We start from the raw sequence: 22,470 nt of genomic DNA, 5'->3' as shown, positions 1-22,470 counted from the left end.
GTTTTGATACGAGCTGGGCCCAATTTCATAGAGCTGCTTAAGCACAAAATTTTGCTTAGGCAAAAAAATCCTTGCTTAGTAAAATCAGATAACCGGCCAAGACTCCACTCAATAGACCCTTCCCATGAAATATGTAAATTGCACATAGTGCCTGCGCACTAACATTTTGGTTGGCAAAATGAGGGAACATCGCGCTGTTTTGTACACAGCTAATGGGTGCGTGACGCAGACGCGACTGCGCGTCTGCTTAGTGCACAACTCTATGGTGTTTGCCAACCAACAGGGTCTGTACGCATGCGTGAATGTGATTAGCATATTTCACGGGAAGGGTCCATTGTTATGCTAAGTAAACAACAGGTAAATACCAGTCACAAGCAATGTATATGGCATGAAGATTTGGTCAATAACATGTGTAAAATAAGCGAGCTATTTTCATGCTTAAGCAATTTTTTTGCTTAAGCAGCTCTGTGAAATTGGCCCCAGCCAACAGTAGCAAGGCAAATATAAATTCTCCCTTTCAAACCCCAAAGTCCTAACCTGTCTTCTGTGGGGGTTCTGATTGGTCACTTCCTCCTGGAGGATCCTGGTCAGTAACCACTCCAGCCAATCACGTCGCTCTCCTGATGCCCCCTCTGGAGATTGCACAGCCTCTGTACCATTGTTCTGCTCTTGAGTCCAGATGTCTCGACTCATTGGGGAAGCCGGGCCTAGGGCAGCGTGGCTGAGAGCGTTACCCACACTGAAGTGAAGCTCTACTTCTTTGATCTGTCAAGATTTTTTTTTTCCATTGTAATATATTTGTTTTTATACATTTTTTAATGACAATTATTGCTTCGTCTTTTGGTTTGGCAGTGAAGTCGGGTGAGAAATATGTTTTTTTGATACTGAATTTTGAAAAAAGTATTTTTCATTTTTATTTTTTATATTGTAATAATATGACTTACATTGGCTGACTTAAGAAGTCCTTCTAAGACGTCTTGGGTGAATGGGAAGTCCCTCTCACCAATGGGAAGATGACCTAGACACGAAGCTGCTTGCTCTTTCACCTAGTCAACAACAACAACAACAACAACAACCACCATCAGTATTTTCAGTAGAGTAAATTAATTACAATCCTCTTGTTTCAGGCATGATGCTTGTAAACATGGTATAGCTTTCATAGCTTATTTCAAGCTATTAAAAAAAAAAAAAAACATTTGCTGTATATTCCATGGTTGACAAAAATTGGAAACCAGATTAAAATAGGAATAATATCATGGCTGTCCATAATTATGAAAAACTTCAAAAACGGCTTCCTACTTTTGTGGGCACTTTGGAAGACTGAAGCTTCTCCACAAGTTTTTGGACGACCAGTCTCTTTGTGAATGGCCCATCCTTGCTTGCAGACTTCCCTTTCTTGTCCTCTTTGGTATCATCCATCCCATTCGCAGCAGCACTCTGCTGGACCGTATCACCATCAGGAAGGGGGAGAGCACCATTGCGAGTGATCTCACCGATGGCAATGCAAGCCGCAGTGCTGAGTAGAGGGTTGGTGTTATCTAAAGAGGAAGCTGTCGCGAGATGTCACAAATAGAGAGCTTTAAAAAAAACTGAAGCTTGGTGTTCAAAAACTTAACAATGTCTCTCGAAAGTGTTTAAAACTTTGAAAGTAATTTTTGTTGTTGCTCTAATTACGTCTGTCAAAATGAAATCCTGACTAGATAAAGTACAGACTACAAACATTCTCAATGGAAATGTCTATACAGGCAAACTGGCGTGAAGCGGTTAAGATAAGGACCAGTAAAAATACATGTCAGGTTAGACTACTGAAATGACAAGCTGAGTAGTGTCGCTAGCAGGTCACTGAAAGAGTTTAATGGCAAACCCTGGCAAAATCTTCAAACACTGATTAGTTTACCTGATTTTTATCTTTTAAAGCACAATATGCATTACTTGTTAAGTTCCTAAAATAATAACCAGTGAGGGAAAAAAAACATTTTGAACTTTAACAAAAAATATACAAAAGAAAAGAAAAAAGGAGCAAAAGGAGTGCGTCTGGGAAAACAAATGTTTTATGTATTTTCAAAGGTTTACCAATGATTTTGACAGCCTCTTCAATGGCATTGTGGAGTTGTACGACTGCTTTATCCTTGCTCTTCCCTGATACTCTGCCCGTAATCATGGCTTCGTCTTGTCTCTTGTCACGTGACAAGTATCGACCAATGATGAATCCCAATCCCAGCAGGCAGCCGTGCTTGTATTCAAACGACTGGACCTGGGACTGACAAAGTAAAATGACAAAATCAAAACCAAATTTTGAAGAAAATCTACAGGCCAAGTATAGAATTTTCATTGGTGACTAACAAGGGTAAAGAACATAATTTGTTTTAAAGAAACACATTGCCTTGGATCGGTCAAGTTGGTCTTTGAAAAGCGTTTGTAACCGTTTGTTATGAAATGCATTGGTTAGAAAGATGTTGTAAAAGTAGAATACAATGATCCAAGTTTTTGACTCCCAAAAACGGCCGACTGTGTTAGGTCGCAAAGTAAAAGGAATATCCATTAACCAGATATTCAAATAATTCGCCCAGGCCTATTCAATATGATGTCTCTCCACACTCTTGTTAAAACAGTACATAGAAAGGAAACAAAATCAAGCACATATAAGGATACCATATATATAAAATGTATTCTCAGTACTTTCCCCAAGCTCTGTGAAAAAAATCCCCAGGCAAAACACTTGGGTGAGATTCAAACCCACAAGCTTTGCACTGCTAGAGAAGCCTACAGCAGCTTTCTAAAGTAGAAAGCATTTAACTTCAAAGTTATTGGTTATTTGAAAGGCAATTAATTTGTATGCCCCAAAATTTGAATAAAAGAAGCGTTACTGTGAGCAACTTGCTCAGATTGTGTATTCCAATTACAAATCTTTCTTCTTGCGTGGACATAATCGCTCCGGATTTTTTTTTTTTTTGGGGGGGGGGGATACACAATAAACACAAAAACCTTTAGAAATGAAATTTTCTCATGTTAGTTCTATTAAATACACCTACAGTATTTACATTAGGTTAAAACAATTGAACGGTTAAAAAACAACAGAGGTATACTTTGTCTTTAAGATTTTCTAGTAAAGTTTTCTCACCTGATCTTTGACTATTTTTGAGCATTCCTTGATGTTTTCAATCAGCGTCTCTGTACTGCAAGCGTCGCACACGATACCATACAGCTGGGCAGCACTGGTTCGAAGATCCTCACGGTTACCATTCACAAAGTTCTAGTTCAAAATAAGTAACAAATCATCGGCTGAGTGTCGTAAGGCTGTAAATTGCAGTTTCATATCAAAAATTATCAAAATGGCATGAAAGGATGTGCATAACATTGTTAAAGAGTAAAAATATTAATGCGAATGATGTTATACATGGTATTAAGATGGTCAGGGTTGGAAACTTCCTGAAAGGCAATAGCTTTCGAGAAAATTAGAACTTACTTAGTAGAAGCAATAGTTTTGTGGACAGCATCATGGACATACCTTGATCCACGTGAGTTTATCCTCAAACTGTTTGGCAAGTCTTCCTGTCGCTATGGCAACAACTTCCAGGAGACATTTCATGACATCACATGATGCCACCGTGTTGAGAAGCTCCTGTATGAGACGGATGTAGACCAATAATGGACTTGCAACGCTCATTCCTGATTGGTTCAGTAGCTGGTTAACATGGCGACTAGCCATTGGCGCCTTGGGGCCGAGGTCAAAGGGTGACTCTGGATTGACGTGTATACCGGCATCATAAAGCAAACAAGATCGTAGGTAGAATATCACCTTCAAAGAGAGTGACATATTTTTATTTTGTTTAACAACATTAATAATAATACTAATTATAATAGAGGCTTCTAATATAGCTTGCATAAATCCATCAGGCAGTGAAGCTCATGGTATACAATCGAGCACAATTGATCTAGCCAATAAGCCTTTTTGAGATATGGCGGACACAATGCTACAACACTGTAAAGTTGAGGTAAATTTGTGCGTACTGACCATAGAAATAGAATGTATGTTATTCAGTGAAGTGCGCATTTTAGGCGGCGCGGCATTTACACGTAAACCTAATGACCACCAACATGGTGAGCGTGGCATCACGTCCGCCATACATTAAAAAGGCTTATGGTTTTACACTGAACACTATTATTTAGTTAATGACATACATACCATTGATAACCAATCAATACCATTGATCACATCAATGACCAGTATACCATGCAATACCATTTGTTTAGTCAGGGGTATACTGCTTAACACCACTTGTGCCAATGGTACACCATTGAACACCAGTTATTTAGTTAATGGTGTACCATTCAGTACCAATGATAACATCAATGGTAAACCATGCAATACCATTTTGTTTAGTCAGGGGTATACCATTTAACACCACTTATGCCAATGGTATACCATTGAACACCATTGGCCTAGCCAATGGTATACCATTCAACACCAGTTATTAAGTAAATGGTATACAGTACCATTGATAACATCAATGGTAAACCATTCAATTCCATTGGTATAGTCAGGGGTATACCATTTAACACCACTTGTGCCAATGGTATACCATTGAACACCAGTTATTTTGTTAATGGTATACCATTCAGTACCAATGATAACATCAATGGTAAGTCATTCAATACCATTTGTTTAGTCAGGGGTATACCATTTAACACCACTTGTGCCAATGGTATACCATTGAACACCATTGGTCTAGCCAAAGGTATACCATTGAACACTTTTGGTCTAGGCAATAGTTTATATTTGTATCTCCCGCCCTATATTTTTTTTTTTATATCTGACGGTTACAATGGTCAACTGTCGTGGCAACAAATACAGAGTAAAATCAAGGATGCCACAGAACGCTTTCTTAACTCATCTATTGACAAGGAAAAATATGTAAATTATATCAACGCATTTAATAGATTTACGAGGATACAGATTCAATTTTGGTTAAAACCAAAAATAATACATCAATGCAAATGATTTATTAAATGTTCAAGTAATTACCTGATTGAACGTAGATGGCTTGAAGGGCATGTGGGTGTTCCCTGATACATAACGAGAGGAACCTTTCACTCTCTTGGATGCCTGAAAACAAAAAGGAGAGAAAATAGGAGCAGTGAACGATAAAGTCTACACAGTTCAAAATCACCCCTCCTACTGTCTGACCATTCAACACCATCCATACAGTTTTGAATGATAGTATCTATACATTATGCCAGCCTGCAATATAATCTCACCATTTCACTGATGTAGAGTACCATCTCAGGGAAAGCAGGAACTAGTGCCTTACTGTTACTAGCTCCACTCATAGGTTCCTCACTAGCATCATCTGGCCGTTCCCTCAGAGACTCCTCACTAGGTATTCTCAGCCCTTTCACTGCCTCGTTCTGAATATCTTCCTTCCTGAAATACAAATATTAAAGGGTTCATTACATCAATGGTTTTCTACTCCGCGGAAGTAGAATTTAAAGCAAGACATGTTTTCAAAAGAACATAATCTACTTGGCAAGTAGATACACACATGGTATTACTGTAAACCAAATATATATTGATACCTCACCATGCAACGCCTCAATATTATTTAATAAAAAAAGCTGTACAAATTTTTTTTTCTTCTTCTTTTTCTGTCTTATTAAATATACATATTGGTTTGCGGTAACACCGTGTGTGTATCTACTTGCCAGGTAGAGTTTGTTCTTAGAGAACTCTCTTGCTTTATTCGTCTACCACGGAGTTCAGGGGTTTGGGAGACTTCTCAGTTCTAAAAAGAACTGTCCTGCTTTTTAACTATTACCCGGGCGGATGGTATAGAAAATAGGCTGGGACTACTACTTTAGCTTATAGGATCATGATTAACACAAAATATATATTAATACCTCACCATGCAATGCCTCAAATCCTTTTTAATGTGTTACTTACTCATCTCCAGAAGCTAGCAGCAATGCGTAACGTGATGCTATGTGGTTGCCAGGAAACACTATACTTGCATACTGAACAGCTACAAGACGAGCCTGGGGTTCAGACTGTGAACATAAAAGCAACGCATTGTAAGTTGAGAATGGTGCCCCATACAAAGAATTGCATCAAAATATCAAACAGTACATTTTTATCATTGCAAGTACATTGAGAAGCCTCCTCAAATTGCGTATTTTATCAATTCTGCTAAAATGATGGGGAAAGCTGAATTTTAAATTGCCAACAAAAGATATAAACTAGATGTCCATCAAAGGAAATGGTACCTTTTCATTTGCAATTAAACTGCAATTTCGTGCTTTTCCTTGGTTTGACACACTTCTTCCCTTTTGGTATATCTCACAATTATTATTATTGTGAAATTGTTTATTATTAATGTTTTATTGTCACATGTAAAATAAAATTGTACAGTGAAATGCATTTTGGTTTTGCGTGTCTGAAAATATGTTGTATAAAAATGCACACTGAAAATTTACCTTTTATACAAAAATACATCAAATATATAAACATTATGAAAAGTATTATAATATACAAGCAAAATACGAAAGATAAAAACAGCAGGATTGAATTCAAATCAGAAAATTTGATTAAGAGTACGAGAATACTTAGTATTCTAGTTGGCGTACAAAGACTGGTCCTTTCATTTGTTTTCATTTATTTCATTTATCAATTTCACAGGTAAAAACTCAAGTACAGACAATAAGAACAGTAAAGAAAACAAAAACATGCACAAACAATTAGGAGAGAGAAAAAACAAACAAAAACAAAACAAACTGCACCAACGGTCGAGTATTCAAGTCAAATAAGATGCAATTTGTTGTCCATACTTCCATAAAAAAAATCATGATATCATGATAAGCATAATATGTTCTCTCTAAGCCAGTGCTTACTGGAACAGCATCCCCTCTCTCAGTGGGTCTGGTACCTTACCTTCTCAATGTTACTCATGATGAGGCTCTGCATGATTTGTACATTTGGCCCTTCCAGGTTCCTGAATGCCTGCGCCATCATAGAGAGAGACTCCTGCACATGCATTCGAATATTCGCATCTTCCTGAAGTCAGAGAACAAAAATATTCGCTATTAAAGGATTTGGGTACTTTTTGTAACACAAAACACGATGTCCACAGATTTATATTAAACTTTAAACTGTTTGAAGTTAATGATAGTAGACAGCTTACCTTAAAATAATACTTGCTGAGGTGCTGTAGTTTTTGAGAAATGACTAAAACAATGCCACAAAAAAACGTTTTACATGCTAAAATAATTTTCGCCTCCTGAGACAAAAATTATTTTTGTGACTTGTTTTACTCATTTCTCAAGAACTATGGCACCTCAGCAAGCAATAATTTAAGGAAAGCTTTCTACCATCATTATCTTCAAACTGTGTAAGTTTGATGTAAATTTGTGGACATTGTGTTTTGTGTCGTACAAAAAGTACCCAGACCCTTTAAAACCACAATACTTAGGCACCTTCTCAACACTTTCCCTGGATACCTTGTGGATAGACTCCTCAACAGTTGACTATCCAACCTGCAAGATATCCCTAACCAGTTCAAATAAGCCCTTTTCACACTACTGTATCCCCGGGTTTGCCCCCAGTGAATAACGGCTGGCCTTCTCACACTATGATCGCTTTACTCAGCAGTAGTAGAAAATAAAGCAGGACAAGTTCTCAAAAGAACATAATCTACCCAGCAAGTAGATATACAAATGGTGTAACCACAAACAAAATATACATTGAATTACTCAAACTTACAGTAGACAAGGCGTCAAAGAACTGTTGTAAAAGTGCCATGTCAAACTTGTTTGACAGCTGTGGTAGACGTCTGGAGAAAAGAAGGGAAAGACATTTGAATGTCTGCTAAATATGAATTATATTTTAGTGGTTCATGATTTGATCAAAATATATGACGGGAACACAAAAAGGGTACCAGTTTAGGTTCAAGGGCACCGATTCACAAAGTCAAAGTTAAAATTCACGGATTTTAAATGCCTGTTTATAGAGGTGAGATTTGAGCTGTCGCTTGAAGACTGAAGGATTGTTCTGTGTTCCGTGTTCAAGCGGCAGTGAGTTCGATAGACGAGGTGCAATAGGGTCTTACATATCTACCAATAAGGAACTCAAGGCACTAGGGCATACATTTCTCAACCATTTTCTTAATGGGCCATCCAGTTTTGATTTTATTTTATTTGAAAGTCATCCTTTAAAGACACTGGACACTATTGGTAATTGTCAAAGACTAGTCTTTTCACTTGGTGTATCTCAACAAATACATCAAATAACAAACCTGTGAAAATTCGAGCTCAATCGGTCGTTGAAGTTGCGAGATAATAATGAAAGAAAAACACCCTTGTCACACGAAGTTGTGTGCTTTCAGATGCTTCATTTCTAGAATTACCAATAGTGTCCACTGCCTTTAACTTACTTTGATAATTTTCCAACCGCAACGTAAGCCAGACCTCGTAACTGTGCACTCTGAGTAAAAAACGAAAAACAAATGCAGTAATAAGAAGAAAAAAAGAAAAAAAAAACATCTTCCAAATTATCTGGATGTTTTTATGAACTTAAGGTTATTTACATCATAGGTTTTTGAAACAGTAAATTTGTTTCAATCCTGTTGTTTACAATAAACCACGGATACAAGTTGCTGCTGACAAAAGTCGCCAGTTACACTGACTTGTCACTTGACTTGACTTGAGGAAAAATTACTTGAGACTTGACTTGACTTGTGCAAAAATGACTTTCAAATAAATTGGATCGAACTTTAATACATGTACGTATATTGAATTGATGGCATGTTCACCTTTTGGTAACACCTGAAAATATAAATTTCAAGGAGCTTCTGAAAACAGTATTTTAAGCCGCAACATACTACAGTCACTTGGTCAAACTACTGTCTTCCCTAGTCACGTTTTATATAATTCACTAGATTGTGGTGTAACAGTATCTTCAGCTGCAACATACTACAGTCACTTGGTCAAACTACTGTCTTCCCTAGTCACGTTTTATAAAATTCACTAGATTGTGGTGTAACAGTATCTTCAGCTGCAACATACTACAGTCACTTGGTCAAACTACTGTCTTCCCTAGTCATGTTGTATATAATTCACTAGATTGTGGTGTAACAGTATCTTCAGCTGCAACATACTACAGTCACTTGGTCAAACTACTGTCTTCCCTAGTCACGTTTTATATAATTCACTAGATTGTGGTGTCATGGCAAAGTTGTCTGTGCAAGTTCTGATGGTCGACGATAGAAACGATTTTGGACTACGTACATCTTTAGCTTCGGAGATGAGTTTCCCCATACCGGAGAGTAGAATAGGACCCATAGGCTGCATGCGCGATGTGCTGCACGTATCGCAGAGATGATGAACGAACTGAACGGCAAACGTCTTCAGCTTAGCATTGGTGTTATTGCCGTAGAGACAGTCAAAGATAACCTGGAACACATCGAAGGTCAAACAAATGACATGATAATAACAAGGAAATATTTATAGAGCGCCTTATGCAAAGGCCTCAAGGCAATTCACAGATGAACAACAGTAGCAAAAACTTACATAAACAGCAAAAGTTAAGCTCCCCCCACCCCCATAAAAAAGTCACAAGAGACAAGTCAGTTAAAATCTAACAGTAAAAATTTGCAAAGCCTAGAGAGTCAGTACTTTAAATATGTTTTGTTTTTTAACTCAGCCAAGACTCAATTAGCTGCAACACAGGAAAATTGTAGACTACTACTTTGTGTCAAAGTGTGTTGTACTATTGCATAGGGTGCTGGGGGACAGGGGTCCTAACAAGAAACTACTAGTATTACAGAATGGTACTTTATGTCAGCATGTGGTACCAGTGTGTAGGAGGACGAGTACCAAGCTTACCTGGATACAAGCTGGAAATTGCTCTGCGGCTTCCCTAGACTTGAGAAAGAATGGGAAGATCTTGAGACGAACTCTGGTGCTAACCGGAAGACGGCGGTCGTCTTGCTTGATGGCAGGCTGAAAGTGTTAAGACAATGAGATGACATCAATATAAACCACAAGGGACACTGACTGGGTAATTTTCAAATGATTTTTGGGGTTGAACAAAGAATTGACAAAATAGGGACACCGCCAACAAAGGGCTAGATAGCTCAGTTGGCAGACAGGGGTTTCCCTTAACATTTTTTTTCAATCGCCAGCCGGGCAAGTCAACCAAAATTCTCGATCGCCCGCAGGTTTTTTCACTAGTCCACATATAACTATCCACAAAATTTTCAAAAAAAAAACCAAAAACGAAAGTGAAGCCCTTAAAACTGTTTTTTGCGGATTTTATATCTGAATTTTTACCTTACACTATCCCTTTTCCATCAACAACAACTTTAATGACTTCGTGGTTAGGGGGTCAGTTGATTTGAACATGTTTTGAACTCCGTTTGCAACAAAATCTTCATGAATCAACGATCAGTCAACAACGCACATCGAGAAATAATTCAATGAACTTTGCCCCGCAACGCCCTCTGTTGGCAAAAGTTGTCCATGTTGTTGGTTGTCCAAGGCTGTACATTGAGCACAGTCTGCAGTCATTATGCGCAACGTGCGGCAATTCTTTACTCCGTTCGTGAACGTGTACTGCATTGAAGTCTAGTCAAGAACATCATGAATATGGAATTATTAACAGCCATCAACGGCCACTCACAGCGTGCAGAGAGTTGGTCAGAATGGACTTTGGACGACTGTGTGCGTTGTGTATGTGCTGTGCATACTGCGTGGGCGACCGTGTACTGTGAGGATACTCAGCACCATGTGGTTTGTGCATCGTGTTTTCAATTGATTGTACGTGTTTTCTGAAACGAACGACAGCAATTCCGGTCCCGATCAGGGCAAAAGTAAATCTAGCAAGTATCTAGATTTGTCATACTTACTAATTTAAAAGCTTTAGTAAAAGTTTTCTGTGGGATTTTGCCACTGAACCCTCATTTATATGTGAAAAGGAATAATTATTTGACTCGCCCAGCGGGCTGGCGAGAAAGGGTTTTCACTCGCCCGCCGCTATTTTCACTCGCATTTGGCGATCGGGCGACCGCTAATTTCGAACCCTGGCAGAGCGCTGGCACGCTAATCCCGAGGTCGTTGGCTCAAATCCAACTTTAGTCAATACTTTGTTCAACCCAAAAAACAATGAGGAGACAGTACTGAACTGAAACTAGAGTGGACATTATTATTCAGACATGTCATTGCCAAAAGGCTCAAGCCAATACAGCTCATCAGGACGGTGTTTATGTCCAGTCTCAATGGCAGTAAACGACCAAGATTATTTCTATTCCCCCATCGCAGGTAACTCCCCAGCTCTCGCCGATACCCCATTTGTACTCCTGCATGAAGACAAGCAATTATGATAAAGAGCCTTGCTAAAGGATGCAAATGTCTCGACTGACCTGGCCAGGATTTGAACCCATATCTTGTAAAAAACAGAACTCGAGTCCACCGCTCAAGACCGTCGTAAGCAAAAAAATTGTCAGTAATATTTGCCCCCCACCCACCAAATGCTAACCTACAATGTATGGCACATTGCTTTTATCAGGGATGTGATAGGTTGTTTAAAAAAACCAGAACTATGAGCTCAAGGCATGAAAGCTTGAGAGAGTGCGAAAGTTTGTGAGGGCGAAGCCAGCTTACATACATTAATCTTTGGTTTTAAAAACCCTACTCTCCAATCTGGTGCATTTTATATGGTTTGATTTTCATGTTTTTATGAAAAAAACAAATATTTAAAAAATCACACAAAAAAGGGGAGCGGCAAAAAACAGATTTCCAGTTAAAAACAGAGAAATCACATCCCTGGTATATCAGTTTTTACCTGGCCTTTGATCACCACAGTTCCCTTGAACAAGCTGTAGAGTTTATTGACGATGGCTATATTATTCCAATTGACAACACCTTGCATCTTCCTGAGCTCAATGTCTGCAGCTGTGGCAACACTGAATGGAAACAAAACAAGAAACATTTCAAGAAAAGATACAATTCAGGACATATTGTCGTGTTGGTGCAACAAGGCTGTCACCAACGTTGTAGCTACCACGGTCGGAGCCGGACGGCTATGACCGGCCCCAGCTTTAGCCGACAGGGATCGAATGAATAATACCGAATTCCGACCGGCATAAATTTACGTTTTTTTGTTTTTGTTTTCATTGAAATAAGTGAAAAAATAAAGAAAACACTCTTTGTAAACTCTTTATCAATGTGTGTGTTTTATTTTCAGTTAAAATAATCAGCGCCAATCTTAAAAAAATTGTAAGTAAAAGACATCGTAAGCTTACTACATGTACATGTACATTACCTATAGTTTAGCGCCCGTCCGTTTAGCTTACTACATGTACATTAACTATAGTTTAGCGCCCGTCCGTTTAGCTTACTACATGTACATTAACTATAGTTTAGCGCCCGTCCGTTGCCCCTTTCACGCACTATATAAATAATCCTACCACAACAACAACATACTAGACTCTTTCCCAGAAAAGGATGTGCATCTCACAGATGGCATTTGCACCATTCGCTCATCCCCGCTTTACGAATTTGCACCACCGCAATGTGGGTACGAGACTTACTCGATCCATATAAGGGAAGCACATACGTGACGTAGGGGATAGCCCAGTGAATCTCAATCGTGATTGGTTAGTTGGTTGTTGTGCTGAGATCTTACAGGACACGTGCAGTATCAGGTGAACGGACCTTAAGTGTATTCACTCACGGCTGTCTTTATTACATGCAATTCTGAAAGTTTTCCCGAAGATTGTATTTAGTGTCAAGTTATTAATTATGTCGCAATCAAGCCTTAAAATTATTTTTGGACGGAAGAGAAAGGATACTGATGATAAAGGTGATGATCTGAGTGAAAATGTGGCCCCGACCCCGACTGTTGCCGAGAGTGGAAATCATGACACCGACGGTGAGTCGGAGCAGGCTTCTTGTATGAATAACCCTACTGTAAAAAACAAAAACTTGCACAAACATTTTCAAATAAATGGAGAATAAACCGCCCATGGTTAAAATATGTTCCAAACAAGGGTATGTATTGTACATATTGCCAGAAGCAACCACATAGTCGGAGTACAGCATGGAGAAAAACTCCCACTGTACGAATTAGACTACAAAAAGTAAGGGAACATGAAGAAACGGCAGAACATCGGGATTCAGTCAAGGCTGAAACGACCGCTACCCAATCCCAAAATGTAGCCAAACTCTTGACCAACCCTGAAAACATTTCTGAGGATGGTATGATTCAGGCATTCAAGTGCCTGTATTTTCTCTGCAAGAACAACATTGCTCACACTTCGAACTTTCCAAAATTGCTCGAGTTGGAGAAACTTCTGGGAATCGACATTAAACAAAAGATAAACAAAGGAAATAATGCCAAATATACCTCCAACACCGCCATCAGAGATATGTTGCAAAGCGATGTTATCGAAATAGAGATTTTAGAAGACATTAAAAGTAGTGACGCCTACTCCCTGATGTTCGATGAAACTACCGACGTGTCTGTTGTTGAACAAATGGTGATCCATTGTAGGTATATAAATTTGTTTGGGGATGTCAGCGTCAAGTATCTGAAAATTTTAGATGCTTTGGAATTTCAGTCGACTGATATGCACGAACTTGATGACTGTGTCATAAGTTTAAATGCTGATGCAGTAAGCAAGAAGATAACAGACTACATTGAAAGTAATGACCTACCATATGAAAAGCTTAGGGGAATCGGTACAGATGGTGCTGCAGTTATGACGGGGAGATTGAATGGCGCAGTAAAACAAATTATTGACCGACAGTGTGAGAAACAAAAGGATACAAATGACCCACACAAGCCTGTAGCTTTGGCTATTGGTCAGCATTGTGTGGCGCACAAACTAAATCTGGCAGCCAAACAAGCTGGAACAAATTTCCCAGTTATTCAAAAGTTCAAATGAGTGGTGAAATCACACCATGCATTTTACTCACGAAGTGCTGTTAGAAGCAAAGGGCTCACTGCAGTGCAACATTTGCTGAAGGATAGTCTCGAGATTGAATCCGACTCAAGTTCAGCATCAGGAAAAGTAAAAAACCCGGCTGAAACTAGGTGGCTAGCGCTAGGGGAATGTGCCACAAAATTGAAAGGCATTGTTGGGAGCGTGTCAATTAGTCTAGAAAGAGAGGCTGAGGAGCGGGGTGATGCAGGTACAGGAGGACTCGTTAATCTGATGACGCCATTTGATTTCTTGGACACATTGTGTCTTATGTGTGAAGTGTTGCCGACAATTAATAAACTAAGTTTGCAGTTTCAAGTTTCGCAGATTAACTTTTCAACTATCAGTACTTCACTGGCTGCCACAATTGCTATACTGAAAGCAAAAAAGGAGATGGACTTAACAGAAACCATATCTGGCTTGGAAGCTCAAGGTATCAAAATCAAGACAAAGCTAACTATTCCGGAAGAAGTTGCCAAGTTTCGTACCAAGACCCAGGCTCCATTCATAGATACGTTAGTGGAAAACATAGAAGCAAGGTTTCAACATTCAGAGTTCATGGCTGCATTCTCAGAAATATTCAATCCACAAAGTTATGGTACAAGTAAAGTGCAACCTGATGAAATGTGCTCCCATGTTGCAAAACTTTGTGACCAGTTTGGACTACCAAAGGACGCAGCCATCAATGAAATGAAAGACTTCATATTTTATGTACAAGCAGCGGGTGATATTAACCTAAGTCAAAGTGACTTCCTCACAAAACTCACTATCAAATCGGATTCCAGTGTGTACTGTGCTACATTTCCTTCACTGTCCAAGCTGGCGCACATATACAAAGTTTTGCCACCCACTACCAGTGACTGCGAACGAGACTTCTCACAAATGAAACTCATAAAGACGGACATACGGAACAGGATGGGGGAAGACACATTGGACTATCTACTTCGTATTAATATAGCAGGCCCACCAATAGACCAATACCCATTTGGGAAAGCTGTCAAGCTCTGGTCGGAGAAGAAGGACAGGCGCTATAAAGTTAGACTCATTTAAAGAAGAACAAGGTAAGACAGTAGTTATTTTCAAATTCAAGTCTGTGAAGATTAACGAAAACAATGTGACCTGTGTTTTTGTTGCATCGTTTGTCAGTTTATTTTTCTGTTTCATACAATGGTATTGTTGACGTAGCTCTGCAACTATTAACAAGTCGCCAAAATACCGGTTTATTTCCCGCGAAACAAACCCCCCACAGACTATAAAAATAACTTGTCTGCGGTTTTCAATTTGCCAACAAGTTTCTGCGGGTTTCGAGAACTTTATTGTGGGCGCCTGCAACGGTACGTGTTCGCAAACAATACCGCTTCTTTAGAGATGCCGAAGATAATCGGCCTGCTTTCTGAAATCTCTTCATTGGGTCAATGACATCGTCTCATTACACAACCACCAATGAAACGTAACGATTCACACTGACGCGGCATGCAAGGTATACACACACGCGGACGAGGGTAAAATAGTGTTACTAAATAGTATACACTGCATCGTTGTCTAAATACGCCGAGTGATACAATTTCGTCCCCATTAGTGTGCGATGTCATATCACACAGCACGTGCGTTGCCTGCCTGTATATTATGGGAAGGAGGACGATCAAGTGGTCGGCTGTGGGAAACATTTTCGGATCTTGATTATGTTCGTAAATAGTCAAAAAAGATCTAAATTCTTTCGTCGAATCGTCTTTATTCTCTTTCTATGTTATAAGTATGATAATTTATCAATCATGATGAACTGATGACGAATATAGCTGATAGCAATCTAATTGTAAAACTTGAAGAATTTAGGCAGCAACTTGGTGAGGTGTAGGCCTACGTACGACCATGGTAACATTGTCTTCAGCTGCTGTATTATAATGTGTATGGTTAATTGTGAACAGTTTAAACAAATTTCATTTTAAAGGTATATCAAATAAATGAACAGTCACAGGCTTAACTTTTTTTGCAGATATTTAAATTATTTGGCCCTTATATACAAGTGTTTTCTCTATACATGCTATGTGGCTCTCCTGCAAATGTTTTTGGGCAGAAGACAGCTTTGGGACCTCATATAAATTGTCAAACCAATAATAAGCAAAAACTAAACCCTTCAAATTCCGAGGCTCTGCCCCTTGACCGACAAAATTAGCCGGCATTCAATTTGCCCTAGCTACAACCTTGGCTGTCACAAGTCAATATTTTTCATTTAAAGGCATTGGACACTATTGGTAGTGAGTCAAAAATAGCATAAAACCTTACTTGGTAACAAGCAGTGGGGAGCTTTTGTTAGTAGACAACTTTGTGAGAATCAACTCCCTCTGAAGTAATGTAGTTTGTGAGAAAGAGGTAGTTTCTCACTCAAATATTAAAAGACTTCAGGCTTGAATGATTTTATTAGGCATCTGAAAGCACACAAATTTGTACAACAAGGGTGTTTTTTCGTTCATCATTTTCTTGCAACTTCAATGACCAATTGAGAAAACATTTTCACAGGCTTGTTATTTCATGCATATGTTGGGGTACACCATGTGAGAATACTGGTCTTTGAATGACAATTATCAAACATGTTCAGTGCCTTTAAGGGAACAATTTCCTGCACCCACCTGTATCTGGTGTCTGAGCAGGCCACGATGAGATGGCACACAACATCTTCTTCAGACAACACATCAGCAGCAAGGAAGTTAACAATACCCACTTTGCACTGCAAAAAGGGAAAAAATACATCATTGCAATATGGTATATAACAGGGCACAATTTCATAGAGCTGCTAAGCACAAAAATTTGCTTAGCATGAAATTTCTTTCTTGATAAAAACAGGATTACCAACCAAATTTCCATGTGTTGCATACTGCTTGTTACTGGTATTCAGCTGTTGTTTGCATATCCCGAAAATTACATGTGCAGTTAAATGTTTCAAACGGTTGGTCAACTTGCTTGAGAAGAGTTGGAGGGTTTGAATATTTGACTTACCTCTTCAATCGTGCTTGCTTCCAGAACCCCTTCTCCCAATACCCTCTTCAGTGCAGTGGCACTCAGACCCGGTGGTGTTGTCCAACCCGAAGCTGTGGCTGCAGCAGCACCACCAGCCCCACCTGCAGGTGCAGTTGTAGGTCTTGACGATGATGATGAGGCAGTCTGCTGCCCTCCAGTGGCAGTAGTGGGGCGTTCCTCAGCCTTGGATGTACTGGGTGGAAAAAAGAAATCCATAGTTGTTTAAAATCTGGACCAAACTTATTGGGGCTGCTTAAGCATAAACTGCACACACAATATGCTTACCTTAATAAGGTTACCAGCCAAAATACCATATCGCATGTACTACCTGTGGATGGTATCCTAATATCCTTTATTTTTGCTAAGCAGAAATGCAAGCATTATTTTCTGCTCCAAGCGACTTCATGAAACTGGAGCCCGGAGGAAATGTTTAACTTCTTAAAAAAAAAAAAAATTGTTTGGGCTTAGGGAGTTCTGTGGGGGAAAAAAATCTTAACAAAGCACAGGTCCCAATTTCATGAAACCTTTAAGCACAAAAACTTGCTAAGCTCAGACAAATATTGCTTGGCAGAAACTGGTAACCAGCCAAAAGTCCATTTAGTTTGAATTATTGTGGCTGGTGCCCCACCCTTTTTTCCTTATCAAAGAAATTTGCTAAGCAGGATTTTCTGCTTCTAATCAGCTTTATGGAATTGGGCCCGAGCCTGTCACAACACACTAATCCAAGCTCACCTGAACGTGTATGGTAACAGCAGGTAGTCCAGCATGAAATCCAGTAGCATTTGTACTGTGATAGGCTTCTCGCTTAGACCAAAAACCACTTTTCTCTGAACTGGGTCCTTCGGGAGTTTCAGATGCGGCAGGGTCGGGATCAGCATCTGCAGCAGACTAAACGAGGAGGAGGCAAAAGAGTAAATTTTCGAGTTGGAAACAAGAAAGGTTGTGGATGGTGTTATAAAGGCGCACCGTTCATAAAGTGTTGTTGACTCAAGTGCATGACTTTGACTTGACTTGAGTTGCCAATTTCATTGAATTGCAACTTAACTTGAATTGGGGGAAAAATTACTGGCGATTTGACTTGGGGAAAAATGATTTGTGACTTGATTAGCGCAAAAATTACTTGAGAGTTGAGAGCAGCCTGTAATAATAAATTTATGATGATATTAATGTTTAAAATAAATTTGGAAATATTATAGTCTCAGGCGACGATGCTGCTGCCCGCGCCACGATGTTTTTTAGTGCTCTTGTCGTAAGGTCAAACAATAAATCTGCACAGATATGTGGGTGCATGATTCATGGATTGAATCGATTATAAATAAGCCTTTTGACAGATTTGTTTTATTGTACTAAAGTTTTTCACAACAGCATGGGAGTGGGCATATTTCATGATATTATATGACTTGACTTGACTTGATTTGCAAAAGTTTGACTTGTGACTTGACTTGAGCAACAATTACATTCTATTTGACTTGACTTGACTTTAAGCAAAGGTGAGTAGTGCTTTGACTTGACAATGACTATGATTACAACACTGCTTTCATACCATTTATACAATGACTATGATTACAACACTGCTTTCATACCATTTATACAATGTGGAAATAATAATAACTTTGGACAGCTAGCTACTCACCATTCTTGCTGCAATATCGGTTTGCCTTCTATGCATTGAATAAGAGAGGGTGCCAACTTGGCCTGTTTCTCCAATGAAAGCCTAGGGTAGCCCATTTTCAGGTACAGTATGGTGAAGTTCTGCAAATAACAAAACCAAAGGAATTAACAATGTCATCAGATAAAATACATTTTTTTACAGGGAAAAAAGACCACCAACATATGGCTAGATAGCTGATTTGGTAGAACATGCAACTCCAAAGGTCGTTGGTTCAAATCCCACTCTGGTTAAAGTTGCCTTTGTTCAACCCTAAATAGTTTTAAAGGAATATAAATAGACACCTTCCCTCTCTTTAAATGTTCTTTATTTTTCTTGTGGCCTTTATAGCCTCATGTTGCGTTGCACACATTTTTTCATAAGGAAGAACAGGAAAGTGACTGATTTTCTGTCCAGGATCTTTTGCAAGCTCATTTGAGGGTTATTTTGATTGCGGCAAATGAAGTGAGCAAAGCGTTACTTGTCACAATTCCAATGCTAGACATGTTCAGGCCTGGAATTACACGGATGTCACAATGGCGATAATGTTAGCCTTGGTGTTCCATCAAAAGTTTCCCATTGACTTTAACATGTTCCAATGAAAATGCCCTTTGCAAATTAATAATGGCCTTGCCCTCTCAAAGATAAAACAAGGAATAAAGTAGTAGCACTTAGATTAGTTGCAAGATGCAAGTAGTTAATTGAAGTGGTAGCTGTTGCTACAAAAGAGAAATTCAATTTTTATGTATAAGTTAGTTTTTTAAGGCATAGGAACTCTTTGGTAATTGTCAAAGACCAGTATTCTCACTTGGTGTATCCAAACAAATGCATACAATAACAAATCTGTAACAATTTTGACTCAATTGATCATCAAAGTTGCAGGAGAATAACGAAAAAAAAAAACACCAATGTTGGACAAAGTGTACGTGTATTTAGATGCCTAATAAAAGGCTCCAGGCATGACGTCTTTTAATGTTTGACTGAGCAATTACAAACTCTCAAAAACTACGTTACTTCAGAGGGAGCCGTTTCTTACAATATTTTATACTATCAACAGCTCTCTACTGCTCGCCACCAAGAAAGTTTCTATGCTCACAACTATTTTTAGTAATTACCAGTAGTGTCCAGTGCTTTTAAGTGCTACAACTACCTTCCTTGTTTTTTCTTTCAGACTATACTAGCCTATTTTTTTATTTTTCTCTAATAAGATAAAATTCTAGGCCTGGACGGTGATTCTATGATACTAACTGTAACAAACGTGACATTGGCAGGGTCTTGGTACTGCAGGAGTAGAACATCCACAGGGATCTGCACTTTAGGTCGACTCTTAAGCCTCTTATTAATATGGACCAATAGCTCCAACACCTGGTGTGACAAAGTAAACATATCAAATCAGAACAATCCTTTGACAAAATTATAAACTAGGGCCGATTTCATAGAGATGCTCAGGCAGAAAATATTGCTTAGTAATTTTCTGCTAAGCAAAAAAAAAAGCAGGAGACCAGTCATAAATTGTACGTGTGACATGGTAGATTTCACTAAGAGTAAGGACTACTCCTAACTTTGGATTAGCCGTAGGAGATATAAAAAACGTATGGCTAGACTCAAGATAAGACTAGTTTGATCTCTTTGTGAATCGAAATCCATCATAGCTGTCCACAATACCAAACTCTTCCAAACTTAGATTTAATCTTATTCCTTAAGCAGCTCTGTAAAATTGGGGCCTGAACTCTCGGGTCTGAAAGTAGAACCTCCAGAACTTTCGACGTATTTTGTTGCTGCGAATGTACAGACTTGAGAATACTACAAAGTAATGTCAGAATGTGAAACTAGAAGTTTATTTTTCTTTACTTATTTGTTTACTGACTATATCATTCTGGAATCTACAGATTGTTCACATCCGGTTTCAGATACAAATAATAACGTTGTAAAAATAAACACGTGAAAAAGCTGGCAGAACAGTGAATTGACAAATTACACCAATCCCACTGGCTAGTCACTGACGAATGACAAACTTAAGTTTTAATCTTGACATGGTTACACTATTTAAAATGCCAGAAGTGAAACTGGAAAAAAAAAACGGCCAAAACGAATGACATGGAGACATTTTATGTAGTGGACCTTTTTTCGAACTCCTTCCTGGTTGCTACATAGTTTGAGAAGCACAGGAGGTAGAAATCGTGATGTTACATTCTGCAATTGCTCATCAGTCTCCGCTGAACCTACTCGAAGAAACACTCTCTCCAGCAACTCTGTAAATTCAACGAGGAAATTGTCAGTCAATCAACTAAACATTTGTATTGCCAACTTAATCCAACGCTCATTTCTCATGGCGCCCAAAGTGAGCTCTTGTAAACCGTAAACCGGTGAGATTTGAGTGATGTCTTAAAAGTATGTATTGTCTATTGAATTGACGATTGACATTGTAGTGTATTGTAAGTGGTTGTTTGATGTTGTTCAAAAATGTTATTGTTAGGAAGACTGTTCCATATCCTGAGGGCCACAACAACAGCAAGAAGGTCGTAAATTTGGGGCCTTTTGTTACTGTATTGTTAAAAGTACTATTATTAAATCTAAACTGTTTATTAAAAGGTTGACATGCCTCGCATCACACTTGAAGATTTTGAAAGACAAGGGCAGTTTGCTACGATGAGCTGTGCACTGCAACAACTTAACAAAACATACAAAGCTTCTCACGGATGATAGAAGGGATTGAACTTTGATTTTGAAGAGGATTCATAATTTTGTGCACATTTTTGATTAGTCAAGAGCTCACTGAGATTGAGAATTAAGAACACATTTAGATTAGAGGTAGGCGTACCCACATTAATACGTTTACACCATAGCAAATTTTTCTGCAACAGTGAGCATGGTAAGTAACGACTTTAAAATACAATACAATGCAATACAATTACAACTTACAAGCAGCGGCGCCAGCGATAGTGCTTTCTGGGACTTTTTTTAGAAGACTGAGTTAGTCTACTCCATTGACTCTATCAAGTATCAACATTCATTCAATTGTCTTTGATCTATCGGCTCGAGATGAGTTTGATTTTAAATGCGCTAAAAAGCCTAATGCTAGGATAAGGCTGGTTATTGCACACGCCTAATTTCCAAATAAACAATATCACAGTCATTACCTAAAATATTAACAACATGGCCATTTAAAGTCGTTCAAAAGAATATGATTTTCTAAGTTCTTACCAAGTTCATCTTGAGCAGCCATCGTGCAAATTGAATAACGTGTGTAGAACCTATGCGGTGAAATATGCACCGTAATTTCGCTGGTGTTTGCAGATTGTGCAACACAATGATGATGCAGCATTTTTCACTGGTTTCCAACTTTCTCCCTCCGAGATAGTCAACGTCGTTTTCACCGACAATGAGAGCTGTATCGTCCCCATACGTGTAAGTAACAAACTGTCTTACACTCGTGAAAACAAGGTTATCAATACCTCCTCCTAAATACACATAGAAAACATGCAACACAGGGAGGTCCGGACTTGCAAAAGGGGATCGAGGGAGGTCGGGGGGGGGGGGGGCTGGGAGGTATGAGGCGGGTGGCGGCGATTGGATGAGATCGTCGAAACAGTCAGGAAAATAAGCAAATGGGGCATCATAGTATTGTTTATATATATATATATTTTTTTGTACTAGTCATATCCCACACCCGGCCCGCCGATTATTGTTTCTCAGGTAGTCGATCTGTGCTGCTGTGTATTTTTATTTTTTTAATTAAACCATGGTGTTTGGATTTCTTGCTCTATGGTCCCATCCCGCTTTAAATTCTAGCGTTAGGATTCAATAACGGTCTGTTATTTGGCATTGAAAGTTTTT

The 22,470-nt window shown here is 38.8% G+C and overlaps 1 protein-coding gene and 1 pseudogene across 1 annotated transcript in view; one reads left to right on the top strand and one right to left on the bottom strand.

Moving 5' to 3' along the window:
* LOC139946005 (proteasome adapter and scaffold protein ECM29-like) overlaps nt 1-21,907 on the bottom strand; it is a 44,119-nt gene extending 22,212 nt beyond the window's left edge. Inside the window, exons 1-22 of the mRNA XM_071943587.1 lie at nt 21,838-21,907; nt 20,755-20,885; nt 19,882-19,998; nt 18,619-18,737; nt 17,718-17,873; nt 16,965-17,178; nt 16,598-16,695; nt 11,831-11,951; nt 9,874-9,990; nt 9,277-9,441; nt 8,424-8,473; nt 7,754-7,823; nt 6,926-7,048; nt 5,942-6,045; nt 5,260-5,425; nt 5,027-5,107; nt 3,509-3,799; nt 3,122-3,253; nt 2,074-2,260; nt 1,300-1,550; nt 945-1,046; nt 538-765 (exon numbers count right to left, since the gene is read on the bottom strand). Coding sequence (XP_071799688.1) covers nt 538-765; nt 945-1,046; nt 1,300-1,550; nt 2,074-2,260; nt 3,122-3,253; nt 3,509-3,799; nt 5,027-5,107; nt 5,260-5,425; nt 5,942-6,045; nt 6,926-7,048; nt 7,754-7,823; nt 8,424-8,473; nt 9,277-9,441; nt 9,874-9,990; nt 11,831-11,951; nt 16,598-16,695; nt 16,965-17,178; nt 17,718-17,873; nt 18,619-18,737; nt 19,882-19,998; nt 20,755-20,885; nt 21,838-21,859 — 3,045 coding nt within the window. The 5' untranslated portion in view covers nt 21,860-21,907. The remainder of the gene's footprint in view (nt 1-537; nt 766-944; nt 1,047-1,299; nt 1,551-2,073; nt 2,261-3,121; nt 3,254-3,508; nt 3,800-5,026; nt 5,108-5,259; nt 5,426-5,941; nt 6,046-6,925; nt 7,049-7,753; nt 7,824-8,423; nt 8,474-9,276; nt 9,442-9,873; nt 9,991-11,830; nt 11,952-16,597; nt 16,696-16,964; nt 17,179-17,717; nt 17,874-18,618; nt 18,738-19,881; nt 19,999-20,754; nt 20,886-21,837) is intronic.
* On the top strand, nt 12,790-15,020 carry LOC139945710 (zinc finger protein 862-like; annotated as a pseudogene).
* Nucleotides 21,908-22,470: the final 563 nt, after the last annotated feature.

The sequence above is a fragment of the Asterias amurensis genome, chromosome 13 (genome assembly GCF_032118995.1).
Source record: "Asterias amurensis chromosome 13, ASM3211899v1".
NCBI lineage: Eukaryota > Metazoa > Echinodermata > Asteroidea > Forcipulatida > Asteriidae > Asterias > Asterias amurensis.
This window is presented reverse-complemented; position numbering and strand designations above follow the sequence as displayed.